Below are 19,803 nucleotides of genomic sequence, written 5' to 3' on the forward strand. Positions count from 1 at the left end.
AAAAGATCAGCAGGAAACTGCATATTTTTTGAACAGAACATGAAAGCAAACCAGTTCTAAAAAGGTTCTGAGTCACAGAAAAAATGACAGCAACTATTATTGAATCTAGCTAAGAAAAAACATCCTATTTTCTTTGCATCACCAGAATTTCCACAGAGATTGATATCACTCACAGAAGCACTGCTAAAAGTGTTAGATTTAAATCAAAACAAAGCAACATAGTGATTTTAATACGAAATTCTATCACCTGAAATAGACAGGAACAGCTTCCATGTGAACCAGCAAATGGGACAGATGACCGGCTTCCAAATGGTAAGGCCTGAGGATATCATGTGGAGTATGGCATAGGAGCACAAAGGTGCGTGCTCTCCCAAACCTGTACTAGATGGAGTTCAGCTGTTTCTCTTGACCATGATTTGGGAAAGAAGGCATGACATGTTTTTCAAATAAGGGTAGTCCATAGCCAGCTTGGGAACTGCAGGTAAAAACGATGTGTTCCTCAGGAGAACTGACAACCGTTGCAGAGAAACTGGGGGAACTGATTTTGGAATTGAAGAAACTTAATATTCTTCAGTTTTCCTGCTTTTTTAAATTTAATAATTATTTCTCTGGTTTCGTAATTTTACATTCTCTAGCCTTAGTTTACTTTTGAATCTTTATCCATGACAAATCATGTGGCATTTACTTTTCCTAAGTGAAATTCTCTGACCATTTAAAAACTGCTTTAGGATGTGTTTATACAACTGCTTGTGATCATAATGAAATGGTTTAAGAAATGACTGTCCCTCAAGCTAATATAAGATAACTGTGCTCTTCTAGGCTCCTGCAATGCAGAATATAATGTATCTGTTCAAATCACCACTGGGGGCAATTCATATATCGTTATTTTATCCAGCATTACTAAGGAGGCAGTAAACAACAACTCTGGAGGAGTGATTTTTATTACGCCCTGAAAAAAATCTAGCTAGTCATGTCACCACACTTACAGAAATCTGTCCTGTGCTGTGCTCACTTACTGTTAATTTTGAGAAATAACATTATTTAACCTTTTAAATTATCATAAGGCAAACTCATTCCCAAAAGTTCAACCTCAGTTGAAAACTCACTACAAAATACCATACACAAGAGCTGACAAGTGTATCAGTTCTGGTTTACCGTTTGTCTATTTTTGTTATTCCTTTCTTGAATTTGAAAACAATCATAGTTAATAAGCATAGACATATTTACAGTATTTTAAATACATCAACGTATACTATTGTGGGAGGAAAATCAGCTCAACAACTTGAAACTCCCCTTCATGATGCACAGCAGTGCCTCAGCATTGTATGTATACATTATATACAAAGCAACAGTTTAGTTCCCCACTACTGCCATCTTTTCCGTGTCTCACAGTTTATTCATCTAAACTGATTCAGAATATAACTGCATATCATAAAGCTCGTTCAGTCTTTATAAACAATAGAAGTTTAGAGAAGAAGTCTAATACATTATTTATTTGTTTATCACTTAATGCACTGCCACTTTCTTCAGGAAGTTTTGATCTCTCAATGGACGTCCAGTCCCATTGATTTCTTTCTCTACTCTCTTTAGCTTGAGCATTCTATAGATCTGTTTCACAGCATCTTTTTAACACCCTCAGATTCTTGCTTCTGAATGTATAATTAACCACCTACAAAATCAGCATCTTTATAGCTGTAGTACATGTTCATTCATTCATGTGAAAATTCCCCCATTCAAGTGAGAATTGTTTTAAAGCCATTCATTCTAGGATCATCCTTATTCAAAGCGCAGTGGTGTCTCTTGTCTTTTTACTGCTTCAAGATTTAGTGTCTTCTGGACTAAAAATACATGACAGGTTAAAATTCATTAACAAAATTACCCCTTATACTTTTATTTTTCTGAGAGGTGTATCCCTTCTTTTATTAATAGCTATCCTTCCACAGTAACACAGACACTCATCACCTTCAGACTCACTTGCTGTATGTCTTTCAACAACGTAAATGTAACGTGGAGGCTCACATAGATTAGGAGTATTCATAACCCTAAGGGTACTGTTAGCAAATTATTTTGCATGATGCTTCCTCTGTTGCTCATTTTAGCAATTGATAACTGCAACTACAAGTTAACTTTATTCCTGATCCACCAGTTCTCTCTGAGGTACAGGGTATAACATGTAAGCAGCTTAATGTAAAACATCTGAAACTCCAAAATAAATAATACTCCAAAGCCTTGCAACGGCAAGAAGGAAAAAAAGACTGTTAATAAAAATTGACCAGTTTGGACACCTACTTCAAGGTTCTTCTCTTTGAAAGCGCTTCTTACTACTTGGAGGATTTATTAAAAGATTATATATCCCTAGGCCATTTTTCCTACAAAACATGAGTGTGAGACTTCCTTAGGGACATGACTATGTGAATTTAATTCATTTGAAGAGCATTAGAAAGACAAAAAACACAGAAAGCGTCAGGAATCTGACTCATAACAGGGACATAAAGATTAACCACTTTCATCTGTTTGCCTAACTAATAAAGGAGTCGGGAGCACTTTGAAGCAGTCTGTCAAGTGACTCAAGATTTGAGTGGTTATAAATAAACTGGAGAAACTACAACAGCTGAGGAATTTCAGAAACATGCTGTTTAATAAACAAAAATACAATGCCACACACTATGTTCCAGCATGCGACCAATAGACATGTGACAGACTGCCCATGTTTATTATTATCTTGGCTACACTTCATGGGATGTGTAAGGTAGGGACAGAATGCTGTTAGGCATCAAAATGTTTCCTTCAACAACTTTGAGACAAGTGTATTTCCACAATTCTGTTCATATGTTTATGTCAACCCCATATGAGTTGACTAAGACATACTTGACTAGTAAACTAATTATTTTATTTTAATTCCTATGAGCAAGGTCCCTAGAACTCCTGTAGAGAACCATTTTTTCTTCTCCTGGATGGAGAAGCAAGCCTAGACAACCTAAAGAGTTAAGTTAGTCTTTTTATATACCAGAAGTTTCAACTGAAACTGAAAAGCATTTTGTCACACAATAATCTAGAGTATGTTCTTTGTCTCACTGGCATATGTCAAAAAAGTGTTTGCAGGGAAACATAAGCATAAGAAACTATGAAAACCTAAGTAAACCAAACTGTTTCATTCTTTTACTTCATGCTCGGGAAACCAATTTATTCATTAACTATATGTAGTGACAATGGATACTTCTCCAGTGTATCTTTTTTTGGGGTAGCTCTTGTTTATAATGACAAAATAATTGAGTGTGATATGAATTAAGAAAATCAAGAGAGTTTTTCAGATTTCATTTTATGATAAAGAAGTGTTCATACATCTTCATTCATGAAAGATCAGGTTTACATCCAAAGTAATGCATCTCACTTGCAAAAGATGTTTATGTACTGAAATATTAAAGAATCAAGTAATGTTAAAATGCATATCAGAACCTACACAATATCTTGAAGAGCTGAGATTTTAATTATTAAAAACCATCTAAGACTATTTTTTCAGTTACTGAAATAAATGAAAGTTTAAAAGTATGAATAACAAATTAATTTTTTTTTTCTTTATAATTGCTTTTCAAGTTTGTACTGGAAAGGTGATGAAAACCTGAGTCACTTTCTTGGGTAATACTGCAATATATTAATTAAGTGACCTCCGAAGTATATTTAGAAGAACAATTTTGTTGGAATGTATTGTCATTTATATTTATCTATGTAACAAAAGTAAAGCTAGGAAACCTAACCCATCAACTGTTCACATCAAATGATCAACTAAAATGCTAATTCAGATTTAAAAATGACTAAGATTTATAACATGGCAAGGAAATTATGTAATTTTCCTCAAATCAGAATATTTCTGCATTTTCCTGACCAGTTAAGAGGTATTAAACACAAAACAGATAGCATAGTATCTATGTATTCCTTGATTAAAGCTATTTTATGTGTTCATATCCTCATCTTTTAGAGCTTGTAATCAGACATTAAGTAACCAAGATTCACTATAGGTGATTTCACATATATTGTCATAAGAGATGCATTTCTGAAGTCTCTGAAATGATGAGAGTTTCATCTGTCCTGTTCTAGATGAAGATTTTTAGGCTTTGCTGCTGCTGCTCTCCCAAGCAGCACATATTCACTCAGATCAGTTCATGGATAAAAATGAACTGTCTCTTCTGTTTGCTTTAGAATGGTTTTTGTCTTTTTTTTTATCACTGAATACTGAGAGCAAAATTGAGGCACTAGAGAGTTTGCAGTCCAGCTGTTGTGGCATAAATCAATATTTAAAATGCACAGTGGCAATTTTTCTTCCCTTGAAAATAGGACTTTGTGTCCTGAATTTCATGTTCTGTTAAATCCAGAACTTCATCAACATTAAAACACAAAACCTGGTACTGGTTTGTACCCAGAAGCACTACTTCAGTGATAAACTAAATGAAACAGTAATATACTTCAGTGATGGGGTAAACAAAACAGTAATAAAATTGTTAATTAATGTTTAACTTTTGTGTTTCTCTGGAGGAATTTTCAGGCTATAGTGTTTTATGAATGAGGACTTAAAACATTCTACCTTTGATTTTACTTCCTGAATTCACAAAGAGTTAGTATAAACTTTTGATAGCTAAAAAGGTAGATGCTTGGAAGAAGAAAGTATTCCATCCTTCGAAACAAAATAAAAATGTAATAAGATGAGTTACAGCAAGGGGGATTTACATTCAGCATTAGGAAAACACTTCCATCTGATGAGACCATTTAAATTTGAAAGACCTGTAGACGTGGCACTTCAGGGAATGGTTTAGGAGACATGGTAGTGTTGGGTTGATGGTTGGACTTGATGATCCTAGAGGTCTTTCCCAACCTTAATGATTCTCTGATTCTATGAGTGCATGGGTAAAGCTGGCCAATGCAAAGAGTACCTGGAGAAAAATACAACCTTTTCCATCATTTTGCTAGGGATAAATCTTCTTCTAAAATACTACTTTCTAAGGCACAGGTGGATTGCAGGCATTCTGTATATTATCTTATTACCAGTAACTTTTCATGCATGGGGATTTACGAGCTAGCAGGTGATGATATGCAGCGTAGTTTTGCCCCCGTATCCCTCTCCTACATTTCTCCATGAAGCTTTTAATTCTGTAATTATGTCCCAGATGCACAGTGTGCTTTGTGACACCCCTCCCAAAGTGGGCAGGTGTTCCTAAGCAGTTCTCTCTCTCGTGAAGGAACCTCCCTTGGGTTTAGCACTGTCAGACTGCATTAAGAGCAGATATAAAAGGTAGGAAGCAGATATGTACTGCCATTTCTGTTTGACACACTGTCCCTCTAGCCAATGTTTTCTACTGGTACAGCCACACTGAGCCAACAGGCTAATGAATGGAGCACGCCGGATAAACCATTAACCTGTAACCTCATCCAGTCTGCATGCAGTCTATTAAGTTTGTACTCCTATGATTCATGCTCCTGTGTTCACTGCTGCTGCTGCATTCATTGTTTTGCTTTATTTTGCTCCCTGTATTGCATAGTGGTCTTGGAAGTAAAATACGAAGGTGAGGAGACCTGCACTGGAGAGAGGGGAGGAGGATGCTATGAGGGACAGTTAGCGACCTGCCGACTTACTTGCATGAGGAAGACTGAAGCATCTCTTTCCTTCTGTCTCTTCACACTGGTGGCCCCAGAGCGCATCTACGTCACATGCAGGGGAGGGGGCGGCTTGGTGAGAGGTGCTGAGATAGATAGAAAATTGTACAGTGAGGACCTTGACAGCCTCACGGGCGTGATTTTTTTTTTTTTTTCTGCTACGTACAGTGTATATAAAGGAGCCCCGATCTCTCTCCGTGCCAGCTCTCAGGCTTTGCCATCCCAGATAACTGCAGGCATGGGACTCCCCTGAGAAATGGGATGGCAAGGCGGGAGGTGGAGGTAGGCTTCCAGGTGACTTTTCCCTCTCTGGCTGCACTCGGTCAGGGAGCTCTAAGAGCCTGAGGAAGAGCCACCCTCCTCCCAGCGCGGCTGCTGCCACCGCCGGTCCTCTCCGGGCTGTAGCTCCGCTCTGCTCCCCCGTTAATCAGATCAGCACGTCTTCGCAGCCTCCCTCACCCGCTCTTCCCTCGCAAGTGCCTGTCTCCCCTGAGAGGTGTCTCTCATTTCTGCCTCTCTCTCCTCCCCCTTCCACCGATCACCGTGCAATTCTCGCCAGCTCTGGGCACCTCTCCCTCTCTCCTTCCCCCTTCCCTGCTGGGCGCCTCTACCTCCTCTCGGCTCTGTGCATCACTCCATCCATCCTCCCTCTCTCTCTGCGCTGCTGTGTGCGCGCATCTCTCTCCTCCTGGCGGCTGCCACCCCTCGCCCTGCAGGCGCAGCGCTGCCCGGAGCCGCCGCCGCCGCCGCCGCCGCTGCCGGGAGCGGGGCCGCCCGCCGCCACCGCCGCCGCCGCCCGGCCCTGCCTGGCCGCCGTCAGTCCCGCCTCAGCCCGCGCCCGTCCCCCGCCCGCCTCAGCACCATGTCCGGCTCCGGCAGGAAAGACTTCGACGTGAAGCACATCCTGCGCCTCCGCTGGAAACTGTTCAGCCACCCCTCGCCGGCGGGCGGCCCGGCGGGGGGCGGCTGCCTGCCGCCCGACAGCAGCTTCGAGCACTGGGGGCCCAGCCAGAGCCGCCTGCCCAAGAGCCAGGAGAGAGGCAACAGCGTCTTCTGGAAGAAATCCGCCTCCTCCGCCTCCTCCGCGGCGGCCACCACGGCCAGCCCGCCCAACGGGACGCTGCTGCCCGCCGTTGGCCGGCCGGGCGGGGGGCACGGGCTGGGGCACGGCCACGGGCCGGGCCCGCCGCCAGCCCGCACCGTCTTCTACGTGGAGTCCCTGGAGGAGGAGGAGGAGGAGGCGGAGGCGGTGCCCGGCGGGATGGAGGTGGCCCGGGAGCCCGAGAAGCCGCTGGCGCCGCCGGAGCGGGAGGAGGCGCCGGGGGGCTGCGCGGATGGAGGCAGCCGGGCAACAGGTGACGGAGGCGGGCACAGGTAGGGAAGCGCGGCGGTGGCGGCGCAGCCTGCGCCCCCAGCGCAACCTGCGCGGCGCCCACGGGGCGGGGGGCCGCGGGAGGGTCCTTGCTGTGGGGACGGGCTCCTGGCCGCGGGGGGAGTGACGGGCGTGGGGCTCAGACGGGCAGGTGTGCGGGCATGGTGGCGGGAGGGTGGTGGGGCCTGGGGACAGGAGGGTTTCTCCTTTTGAAATGGCAGGGTTTGGTGTCAGGGAGGCGCCCCGCTGCGCGGGAAGGGCGGCGGGGGTGCTGCCCGAGGGTCCCGGGCGAGAGCGGCCAGCCTCAGGGTCGAGGTGCCGCGGGCAGGGGACGCTGCACCCTGTCCTGCCCATGCCCCTGTCCCTCTCCTGTCCCGCACATGTCGTGCCCCTGTCCCTGCCCCTACCCGTGTCCTGCCCCTGCCTCTGTCTTTGTCCTGTCCCGCACATGTCCTGCCCCTGTCCTTGCCCCTGCCCGTGTCCTGCTTCTGTCCTGCCCCAGCCCCTGTCCTGTCCCTGTCCCTGCCCGTGTCCTGCCCCTGCCCCTGCCCGCGGGGCTGGCCCGGGCACAGCCACCCCTCAAAGCCAGCGCTCTGTGCTGGGGATCATCACCACCCAACTTTTTCAGAAGTTAATTAAAATGCTAGTGGGAGATGATGCCATTCAGAGTATTGGGATGCCAGGTGAAAGGCAAAAAGTGAGAACGTCCGATTTCCTAGAATTTGGAGACTGAATCATGTCACACCCTTCCTCAGAGAAAAACAAGAATTTGTTTTACGAGTCATGATCTGAGTGATATCTAAGAAGATATAAGAGCAAGCAATGCACATCCAGGTGCTTGTGTTGTATATGAAACTTCTTTCAATGTTGAATTGCTTTTCTTTCTCAATCCCTGCTACCCTGCCAACCTTCCAGTCCTAACAGAAATTAAAATCATTAGAAGAGGGAAATGTAGCTAACAGAGAGTTTCCAGAAATACTGTGATACAGATAAGCCTGAGGATAAAACGCTTCATTGGTTTAACTCTGCTTACCCCCGCCTCCCTATGGTTAAAATAATTTCATTTTCATTTCCCTTGTCATCTATTACTTTTTCTATGGAAGGCAATGTATAGTTCTATTTCAAAACAGAAAAGAGAAAAATTATTTGCGTTCTTCATATTGAAAGTAAAGCATATGGTATTAAATATTTCATTAGATAAAGTGACAGCGCTGTGCATCTGTGGCTATAGATAAACATATGTGTGCATATAACTTTGAGTATGTTAAGCTTTTTCATACAGACCTAAAGAGTATATTCTCTACTTGTAACAATTGTTTTGTCAGTTAATGTAGTTCATTTCATAGGAGCTACACCATTTAAACAAATGTGGAATAGCTGATGAATGAGGGTACATTTTTAAAGAAAAAGTCAGCGATGCTGAAGTTTTCATGAACATTGGAAGTTATTTTGAACAAGATGCTTAATCATAGGATTCAATACAAAATATCGAGATACACTGTAAAGACAGGCAAAAAAATATCTATTCAAAGTTTCGGAACTGAATAGAAGAGGTTAAAAACTGGTACAAATATAATCTCATTCTATAGATTTTATATTAGGTTTGTCACTGGCCTGAGAGTCTTCAGAGATCTGCATACTGACAAAAGCTTACTGAATATTAATGGCATGATTTAATTTGTCCATAAGAGTTGACTTGCTGGAATGAACTTCCTCATCACATACATACTCTGTGATAATATAGATCTGATTTGTTCTTACTGCTCTTGGGTTTTTATAATCCATTTATTCCATGTTCCTCATTCATGGCTACTGAAACAACACATCTAGTCATCGGTAGCTCGTAGTCTTGTTGAAGGCATATACTAATATTTGTTCATTTTTAAAATAACATAGCTAAAGCAGGCATATACCATTTTATTGTTAATGAAAATGCCACCCTTTGAGATATGAAAATGTTTAAGATAGTTTTAGAGTCTGAGACTTTCCCTTCTCTTTTTCTATCTAAGAACCTTTCATTTCCCTATATAAATTTTAAATGCTATGGCAAGAGGGGGTCAAGCACTGCAAAAATGGCACTGCTGTGCTTGAAAGCTCTGTGGTCTGACAGTCTTTGAATGCCCTGACAAGTTATGTCTCACACCTTCTGTAGAAATTAGTCTTTTTATAAATGGTGCCAACTTCTTTATTATGACTATAGGATATGAAAACTATCATTCAGTCCTGAATGATAGATACAACTAAATACACAAACAGACGAGTATGTGGAACTTCCACAAAGCCTTTAGTCATACACCTGGGTGTTTGGTACAGTGAGTGTAAAATTGTTAACTACTGGCTGTCCTTAGTATTTTGTCCTGTACATATTTAGTTACTACTTTAATACTTTAGGACATTTTGGAAAAAAAAAAGTTTTTGTTTTGTGAAACTGGTGAGAATCCAACATTTGGATATACTCTGATATAGACCATATCCACAATATTTCAAATGTTGCGAACAGAAGGTCTCTGGGCAGTATTAGCTAGTAACTCAGTGGTATGACATAATGTGAGGAACAGGTCAGCAAGGCAACTTTGGTTTTATGCTTGGGATTAATAAATTTGTTGTTTCTACTCTTATGATGTATGTAAAAGTGAAAAATTACACCTGTTTTTTTTCCTTTGGCTTCTACTTGGGATCCTTGTATCCCCAAAAGAGGTGTTTTGTTTTTTCCCCCATTAGTCCCCTCTGCTTGATACATGAATTCTGCGCTTGAATCCTTTTTCAGCCCATCTCACGTGCAGGATTCATGGATTTGGCTGTTTGTGGATTTGCAGTTACTCTATTTTCACATCTAAGATAAAAGCTTAGCTGAATCTTGAATTCTGTATTTTACGTTTAATAGTCTTACATATTATGGAATTTATTTAATGAGGGAGCGTGGTCGGGTAGTAACAAGTACATTCTACTTTATTAATTTGGTTTCATATGCTTCTAAAGAACATCTTGTCATGTTAATTGTACAGGTACTTATACGCTTAAGTAAGGTTATGTGGGTAGTCCCATTGACATTAAGAAGACTGAAGGGTTAGACTTCATACACGATATAAAATACTGACATAATTGTTCTGCATTCCATATTGTATTTGTAAAAACAAAAAAATGTTTTACAGTGAACAATTAGTGTTAAAACACCTTTTGATTGCTTTAAAATGCTTGAAAACTTGCATATCGAATTGTTTAGGAGCTTGCATGTAAAATCTGGCAATAACTGCAGCAGATATTTGAACACAGGTTCTATTCTGATCTTTATTTTATAAGAAAAAGTTATCAGAAAAATCTATATAATCAATTTACAATTAAGATTCATAAATTGAACACAAAAAGCTTGGAGAGTACCACTGCTAAGTTTTTCTCTATAGCCATCAGCTCCTGTGAGTTTATAATGTAGATTTTGCGTGATCATGATAGTTTTTTTCACGTAACATGTTAATCAACTCTCAACATGAATGGTATTCATTTAATAAGCAGAGTCCATATTTTCTCTCCTCCTTCCTCAGTAAATGATAGCATGCTTTGCTTGCTTTGCACTGTCCAAATCCTATGAAGACATAATTACTCATGAGCCCTCAGCACTGTTCACCACTCGACTCAGTACGTGCCTCACAAACTATTCATGGGCTTATCTTTCTAACACCCCTATTTTACAATGGAGGAATAAAACACAAACAGAGATAAAAGCGAAAAAGAGTTGAATTGCTGGTTTCAGAGCATATAGTATTTTTCTTCTACTACTTTCTATGTTCTCAGCTGCACCTGTAAATGATGAGCCCTTCTGCAAACCAGCCCAGGCTCCTCTGGCTGAGTGTAAGAGGAATGAGGGATACAAGATTCAATTAACATTTTGTTAAAGATACAGCTCCAAGAAGGATATGCTAGGTATGCCTAACCCACAGAAAACAAACACTGACAGTGCAGAAGTCTTTAATAAACATACAAGTATCTGAAAGAAGGTGACAAGTCCTCCCACCATTAGATACTTTATAATAGTGTACTTCAAAGCAAGAAGTGAAAGGGTTGAGTTGTGTGCCATCCTCACACAGCAGAGTTTCACACTTGTATCTTGGTTCACTAGAAAAGGTTATGAGGAAAGAGCATTTTCTACTCTATCTATCTGTCAAATCTGTCACTGGGAAGTAAAAATTTCAGTATTAATGGGAGTCCAAAAGGTTAAAAAGTGAGAGATAATATTTGGAATTCAAACATTAACTGAGCAATTTAGTTTACAAGTCTCTACGCTCAAAGCTATTTGAATTAAATAATTATTTGATAAACAATAATAATAATCAGGGTAGAATCAGGAACATAAAAATGGGTGTTTTTAAACTATAGAGTCAAAGCTGTTGGATAAGCATTTATTTTGTATCTTTCTGTTCTGATCCCACAAATCTTGCATTTTATGCTTTTGCCCATAGTCTCTTCCACTTTCAAGTCTTTTTCTTTTCTCTTAGCAACCTACCACCTTATGGTTAGCATGCTGCTTTAGAAAGTTATGAGTTTGAAACCTGTCAGGATGAGAAAGAATTTCAATGCAGCTTTCTAATTTAATGAGAAAATATTTTGATCACTTTAGAAAATGCAGATAAAATCATTATCAAAACTTACAGCTTAAGTACTTGATGTACTGTTGTATATGTATCTAGTCTCAAGAGAGGATTCTGGGATCTGGTTTCTAAGTAAAAGGAGTTTCTTGCTTACAACTTTGACTTCGGTACTTGAGCTTACAAAAAGAGGGGAGTCAAAGCACCTTCCCATGTCTTAGTCTATCCTATGAGCTTTCACACCTTTAAGTATTTTCTCAGCTGAATATGGTTATGGCCTTTCTGAGATGCTACCCTCTTTATGTTATTTAGTTATCAAAATATGAATGGTGGATGTTACTGTGATAGCCAGACCCTAAAATTAGATACTATATACGTCAAACTTATAGCTCCATATGTTTTCCTTTGACTTGGCTATCTCATATAGACTGCTCTCTTAGGAATTTAATGTAATGCTGGGGGTGGAAAATAGAACACACAGCTCTGCATTTCGAGGTTATGGAATCAGAAGAGAATAGTTCATTTGTCTTTACCGTGAGACAGCTTTTAAACTCAATTATGAAACTTTAAAAATTGGTTATTTAACTTTTATGCTTTTATACTTTTGACTTTCACAACAAAAGAGGCAGGGTTCATACACAATACACTCAAGGACCTTTGTGATTCATTCTCAGAGGATGTATATTCTGTGCATGGGATGCAAAAGAATCTGCTGATAAAAACAGTGCATGATCGTATAGCTAAATAATGTATGTATATACAGGTGGAATTAAATTGTAAAGTAACAGGGAATATCTAGTTCTGGAATTTCCTAACTGTGAAGTCTTTGGCTTTGCTACTTGTAGAACAGCATTTCTAATGCAGATTGTTTAGCAGTTTTGTTTTTTAACAAAGGAAGCAGAATAACTTAGAACTTCATGTGCTGTCATTTCTTTTGTCCACCACTAGAATGCAGGACTGAAACTTGAGGATTCACTGTATATCCCACTGCCACTTGAACTGGTAAAATAACTGACAGCAAAAGGAAGTTCTTATTTCCTGTCTGGACAGTTGCAACGGTGATTGCATACCTGTTTTTATCTGCAGAAAGATTGGGGAATGCGACAGCTGAAAGGATAACAGGTCTTCAGAATCTTCTGCTACATTTGAGATCCCAGTGGAAAGCACAGACTCATACACTTTTCTTCTTGGTGCTCCCAAACCTCTTTTTGTTTCATCCTCTTTAAACTCTTTTTATCTTAACTGTGTGTTCTCTGGACCTTATCCTAGCCTTTTTCTCATTTGCACAATCTCAAACTCTTCCTGGCTGCCTTATTCAAATCCTAGGTTCCTTACCCAGATAGTGTTACTTGGTTTTACTGGCTTTTCTTGTGATCTGCTTCCTTGGTTTACTCACCAGGTTACTTTAATGCAGAACTGTCCATTCCGTCCTGTAGCTTGTCCTAGATACTTTTACAAATCAAGTCCAATTATCCCATAGTTCCTTAACAGCTTGTCAGACCTCTCATTCTTCTGTTTCTACTTGTTACTATTTCCTAATCTTTGAATTTTGGTATCCTTTACGCCTGTCTCCTTTGTCAGTTTTAAAGGAATCTGAATAGAATTCCCATTCCTGTCTTTTCTCCCCAGCTCCTAGTTTTACTGTGTTCCTCTTACCTGTTTCCTCAACTGCTGCCAAGCTGGTGGTATAATTTGCTATGTTTAATGGGTCAGTAAGACACCTAAGTTTGAGTAATTAATTCTGTCAGTGATGGGGATTTATCTTATCTCTTTCTTAGATGCACATTTTAGAATAAGGTGAATTGTCTTCCAGACATGCCTATTTCTCTTCATTGAGTGTAACAGTAGTCTATAGTGGCTAGTTCAGATTTAAATGTTCAATTGGAATGTTTAATGTTCAATTAAAATTGAGAAAATTAACATAATTTGAAGTCTACATTGCAAATTCAAACTGTTCTAAAAGGATAAAATTAATTAAACCTTGGTGGATTTTCATAGCATTAGTAAAGAGCATGTCTCTCATCACAATAAATGTAAGGGTGCTGCTCTGAAACAGGGACCCACTAAACCCACTAGAAAGCAAGTCTTGACAGTTATTTTTGTTGTTGTTAGCCATGTCCTTTAAACATTGGCTAAACCAACACTTTTTTCCTCCGTACATATTTTCAGAAATGCTTGCACTGTTTTGCCAGAATATTTCCAAAATATTCAACACGAAGAAAAGATTTGGCCATGGATATATCAGCTGCACAGGGAGTAGCTAAATAACTAAATACCTCTGAAACCCTGGTTGTCTTAAGGATAACATCAAACAGCATTAGAAAAGGGAAATGCTGTTCAGCCTTTCCATAGTAAAAGACAAAGCATGTACCGAGAAGAACAGCTATCTCTGAAAAATCTGATTGATGTTGAATCTTCATAGGTAAGCCTCCAGAAATACTGGTTACTTGAATATCTTTTTTTTTCCCCCTGATAAAAACAGTTCTGTAATACTACTACTACTACTACCACCACCACCAATAATAATAATGATGATGATTACATATATAGGTCTATATGTGCACACAGACATCTAAATCTGTATCATCTGCATTTCTCTTTGTATAAACAACATAATACATATATAACCATGCATATATATATGCATATTTTATATATTTGTACATACACGCATATTTTAAATCTTTTAATTCCTGCACAGTTATTAATAAATGATTCCCCTATGCTATTCTTGTGAGCAGTGAAATTCACTTAAATAGTATACATGGAAAAAAATTAGAGCATATTGTTGAAATCTCTGCTAAATTCATAAGGTTGGTGCTGCTACATATAGGTTAACATATTCTTAGCACGTGATCATTGCTTTCTAAAAGCTACTTCTTATCCTTGTGACACATTTTTTTTATACCCTGTTGCAAGCGGCTTAAGAGATTTCTCTTTCCTTTTATATCTCAAAGTTGCATATTTTAGGTGAAAACTGCTCCTTAAATATTATGCTGTGGTATTTTGGTAGAATTCCCTAGTATACACATTTTCCGGTGTTGTTTGAACAATTTTTACGAATACAAGATTGATGACCTAAAATAAACTATTTGCACTAGGGAAATAGCTTGATGTATACCATCAAAAGTTTCCCAAGGGAAATCTATCCTGTAAAAAGTTGAGAACTACTGCAACTTTCACAGAAAGATAAGTAACAATGTAGTCATCCCTAATAATATTGGAAAAAAAACCCCAAATACTAAAATCTAAACTTTACCAAAAATCTAATTTCAGTAGTTTCTAAGATTTGTGATTTTTGTTTAAAAAAACTATAGCTTACCAATAATTTCAGCCAAACAAAATTCCAAAATATTAAAATATGATTTTTAAGTGTTCTGTCTGTAAAAGATTATAATTTTGTTTAGAACTTTCCCTATTGATCTTTTCAATCTTTTATTTAAAAATATTTTAAAATGTTACTTTTAACTGTAATAACAGGTTAGAACATAATAATAATTTACACTTTTAAAATTCTACTTAATTTATTACAAAATAAGAAATGAAAACATTTCACTTCAGAATAAACAAATGTAAGTTTCTCCAAAATTCATGTTAAGGTCTATCTGAAAATTTCAGTATGTATTTTCAATGTAACCAGGTTGTGCATGTGGTTTTCATTTATTTTGTCAACTGCAAGAAATGCCATATTATCTGTAAGGTATATGACTATAATTCCATATCTCCTATTTCCAAGTTGTCTTGAGTATTTGTACTGGCAATGCTGAGTATTACTGTAAGTTCGGACCAGCATTACAGTTATATAGTCATAAAGATATTCAGAGCATCACTGGTCCTTGTCATGCATAGCCTGGTTTTCCAAACCCCATTTCTAATCATATCTCTCATTTCTTCACTCTTCAGTCTTTTACTGCGTATCTCCCTGCCACATTTTGTCTGTGTCACATATACGTTTTCTAGCAGTTAGGATCCAGAATCCATCCTTTCACTTACCTAGGCACATCTCATCAGCTGATTTCCATTTTCACTACTTGATGTGGAATTTGATCTGTTCTACTTGACCCAGCTAGGCTGATGTATCTGGAGGCTGGTAAAAGATTTACGGTAAGTCCTAGGGGTAATTTACAGAAAACAGAAGACACACATCCTAGCCTAGTATCTATAGAGAAGCTGCTTTTACCTCAGACCAAAGACATCAGTTTACAGGAGTTCATGCCAATGATATTTTTCTATGAAAAGTATTGACTTCAATTAATGAAATAAAATGGAAAATGGATGAGAATGAGTATGTAATTCTTAGGAACAAACCAAGAGAAATGTACAGAAAGAATTAAGACTTAGTTTAATGTGTTATGTATTCCACAGTTTGGAATTATTTGCTTTAGCTTCTTACATTAAAACTGAATATTAGAACTGAAACACTTGAAAATTACATCTGGTTGAAAAAAGAGATATTTTTTCTCTTTTGGTCTTTGGCATTGTTTCAGCATTTGCCTTTACCTCAAAATGAGTGTGAAAGATGGAAATGTCTTTTTCAAAAGGCCATTAAAAAATTATTTATTGAATCTAAATCAATAATCATGACCACACTGAATTTATTGTCTGAATTTAAGGAACTTATGTTCTTATTGTCTAATAAATGGCTGGGTTTGCTGTGTGGAATGCATCACCCGCCATTCATTCTTTTTTAAACTGCATTAATCAAGTTTTCTGTTTTACTATATCTTATCAACATTAGAACGTTCAACCTCTTATAACGCTTGGATTTGCCTGTCATCTGTTTTTAGCCTTCCTCCCACTCTAACCATATGGAAAAAGCAGCATTGCTTTGACCCCATGGTACCTTTTTTGCTGCTGTTGTAATGTTGCTTTCTGCAAAGCTCAAAGAAGAACCCAAAACCAAATCAATTCAAAGATCCTTTGATCTGAACAGGTATAACCACTCATTTAAAGTCTCTTGGCCGAATATAGTCCTAGGACTGAATCCAATTTTGGCTCCTAGTTCTTTCTAGTCATTCTTCAACTGTGTAAATGATTCATACCTATAAATAGGGTGTAGAAATAGGTAAAAAGAGAAAATCCAGGATGCATACCTAATGCATAGGTTTTTTGTGCTGTATGGTTTTGTTGAAACTGGATCCTCCCAGAATATCTAAAAGTTTAGCAATAAACCTTTCCGGGCATAGAAGTTGTCTTATGCTTCTTGGGCAAGTATGGAGAAAACACGCAAAAAGAACACTGCGCCTGTATTTGCAAGAATATGCGAACTTTAACTTCAGGTACTCAACTTTCTGTTCCTAGGTAGACTTCTGGCTGCCTATGGAGATGTAAGTTCTTTTTATGTTTTAGACAGGTTAGGTGCGTCACTAATCCAGGCAGGCCTTCAGGCTGACCTGATTCACCACTTTTTCTCAAATTCCTTTTCATTTCTCTGCTTATAAATTGGAATCTGGAATAATATTAGTATATATCCATTCATTCTTAATCTCCACATGCACTGTTATATTTTTATGCATGTAATTGAATTATGGTCATTTGTGAATGTCTGAAAGATAATTTTTGTAAAATGATTCATCACAGAATTATATAGTACTACTTATCGTGCTAAATGTACACCTTCTATGTGTAATATCTGGTGTCTCTATGCAAGCTGAATTTTTGTTTGTCAGCTGTTTTGTCTTTAAGACAGTGATAAGCTGCTTTTTATATCATCTGAAGTTCAGAACAAAAATACCCCAAAAGGAATAAAACCCCCCTAAAGTAGCAATAATAAGCACAACTTCAAAATATATAAGATTCAAAAAAAGGAAGGAGACAGGAAAAAGAAGTGGAGGGAGAAATAAAGAATGCTGAATAAACAATTCTTAATATTTTCAGTAGGAACAATTTTTAAAAATCTTTTCAGTCTTCTATTGACAGACGTGAGAACTTCAAACTACTGCCACATATCAGAAGATTTTTTTATTAGGAAAAGCTTCAATAAATAATTGTTTGTTAATCAACAATGCCTTCACCATATTTGATTATAATTAATCCTACTGAATTGAGGTTTGCATATCTTGACTCTTGTTATTTTAATTTAGAAGATTAATGACTTTTGTTTGAAAATATAATAGTCTTTGAGAGGATTGAAATTTAGATGAAAGTGAATGCTTCTGTACACTGTTCATCTGGGGTAGAAATGGAATTTACTAAAAATGCAGTGAAAGGGATGCAAGAGGGAAGCCTTGTTCATACGCAAAATTAGAAACAATAGTTGCATCAGTTGGAATTCTTCATAAGTTTCTTTTGGGCCCAGTGTGTCATTGTAATCACTAATGACTAAGTAATGAAATAAAGCATATGCTTCTTAAAAATAAAGATGAAAAGTCAGACAGGATTCATCAGTATGTTACAGGGGAGAATTAGAATGCAAAATAATCTTGAAAAACCAGAGACATCCTCTGAAAAAATAAATACAGAATAGTTCAACTTGCTGTCCCGTCACAAGAATAATCAGCACAGCTACCCAGTGGGATCAGATGTCTAGATAGCAGTTCTGCAGAGGTTTTGCAGTTAGTAAACAGCAAGTAAAATATGAGTCAAAAATGCCATGCTGCTGCTAAAATGTGATCACAGGAATACAGGAACAGACATATAGCCTGCAAAACAACTTAATAATTCCTCTTCTGTGATCAGTTTTGGTAGAACCTCAGCTCTGCTATATTGTCTAGGACAGTCAAGAAAGGTATGGATTGTTTGGAGAAATTCTAGGTCAAAAATCAGTAGGACTTCGGGAAAAATATTGTACCAAACCAGGATTACCATAGGAAAGATAATGTTATTTTTTTTAAACAATATTCATCTGCTGGTCCTATGAAAGGAATGTTGTAAAAGCCTTAAAGAATTTAAATCACACATGAGGTAATTAGTAAGAAACTGATTCTACAGATACTGACACACAGGAACAGATTTCCTGGGAGTGGTGTGGGCTATTTGATATGCAGGATTAGAAGAATAGGTTAGACAAATGTCTGTCAAACATGACACATTTAAGCATGACAGCCTTGGCTACATCTGTTGGTTACAGATGCTGAGGAAGAGTTTAAAGAAACTCTAACCTTTTTTATGGGGATTAAAAGTTTTTTGTTATCATCCCATTTTGTCAACATTCTTTGAATATATTTTTAATAATTTAATACATCCTCTCTTTACATTTCATGGCTTCCTCATTTGATTTGCTTTTCCGCTGGAGTACTGTGGTGTACCAAAATTATGATTACGCATAACCAAAATCAGCCCCCATGATGTTAGGCATTTAACATACAAACACACTAATATCGTAAAAAGCTTAATGTTTAAAGAAGTTACGCTAATTAGAAGTAAATTCCAGTACTATTATCTGTTGTGTTTTTTTTTTAAGACAGAGCGTTGAAGCAAAAATACCTGAATTACATGAGGAAGCTTACAAACTGAAACTAGCTGGTTTGAGTCTGAGTCCTTAAAGGCAAGACCCCTATCTTCCTCAAATAAATGTTACAGCAAAATAAATTCATCCACACTACTCAAAAAATCAAAACCTGTGTGTTTAGTTCCTCAAACTCTAAAATTTTAATTCTGTGAAATTTAATGTGTTCCTTTTTGTGCACCAACTTCATTGATAGCCTTCCAATGAGCCCATTTAACATCATATCTCTCATTGTATCGTCTTAAAAAGATTGTGGAAAATATTAAATTTTCAGCTTCCAGAATCAAATACTGGATTAGATACAAAATAAAGACTTAAAAGTAGTTAAAAGTGTAGTTTTATACTTAAAAGTATAGTTTCCTAATAGCACAAAGTATTCTCTAGTACCATCTGTCTCACAGAATTACAGAATTACAGAATGGTAGGGGTTGGACCTATCATCTTGTCCAACCCCCCTCCTTGAGCAGGGACACCTAGAGCAGGGGGCTCAGGAACACGTCCAGGCGGGTTTTGAATGCCTCCAGGGAAGGAGACTCCACACCCTCCCTGGGCAGCCTGTGCCACTGCTCTGGCACCCTCACAGGAAAGAAGTTTTTTCTCATGTTTAGGTGGAACTTCCTGTGTTCCAACTTGTGCCCATTGCCCCTTGTCCTGTCACTGGGCACCACTGAAACGAGTCTGGTCCCATCCTCTTGACACCCACCCTTCAGATATTTATAGGTATTGATGAAAATCCCCCTCAGTCTTGTCTTCTCCAG

General features: G+C 38.5%; 1 protein-coding gene and 1 long non-coding RNA gene across 2 annotated transcripts in view; one reads left to right on the forward strand and one right to left on the reverse strand.

The window, feature by feature from the left end:
- Positions 1-220: 220 nt before the first annotated feature.
- Positions 221-6,598, reverse strand: LOC135311501 (uncharacterized). Its single transcript, XR_010371120.1, has 3 exons — positions 6,508-6,598; positions 5,626-5,732; positions 221-4,925 (listed from the first exon to the last, which is right to left on the reverse strand). It is a non-coding gene; the product is annotated as an uncharacterized LOC135311501 (long non-coding RNA).
- The window catches only part of KLHL1 (kelch like family member 1), a 254,532-nt gene continuing 241,223 nt past the window's right edge, over positions 6,495-19,803 (forward strand). The window contains exon 1 of the mRNA XM_064440768.1: positions 6,495-7,020. Coding sequence (XP_064296838.1) covers positions 6,509-7,020 — 512 coding nt within the window. The 5' untranslated portion in view covers positions 6,495-6,508. The remainder of the gene's footprint in view (positions 7,021-19,803) is intronic.

This window comes from Phalacrocorax carbo, chromosome 1 (genome assembly GCF_963921805.1).
Source record: "Phalacrocorax carbo chromosome 1, bPhaCar2.1, whole genome shotgun sequence".
Lineage (NCBI taxonomy): Eukaryota > Metazoa > Chordata > Aves > Suliformes > Phalacrocoracidae > Phalacrocorax > Phalacrocorax carbo.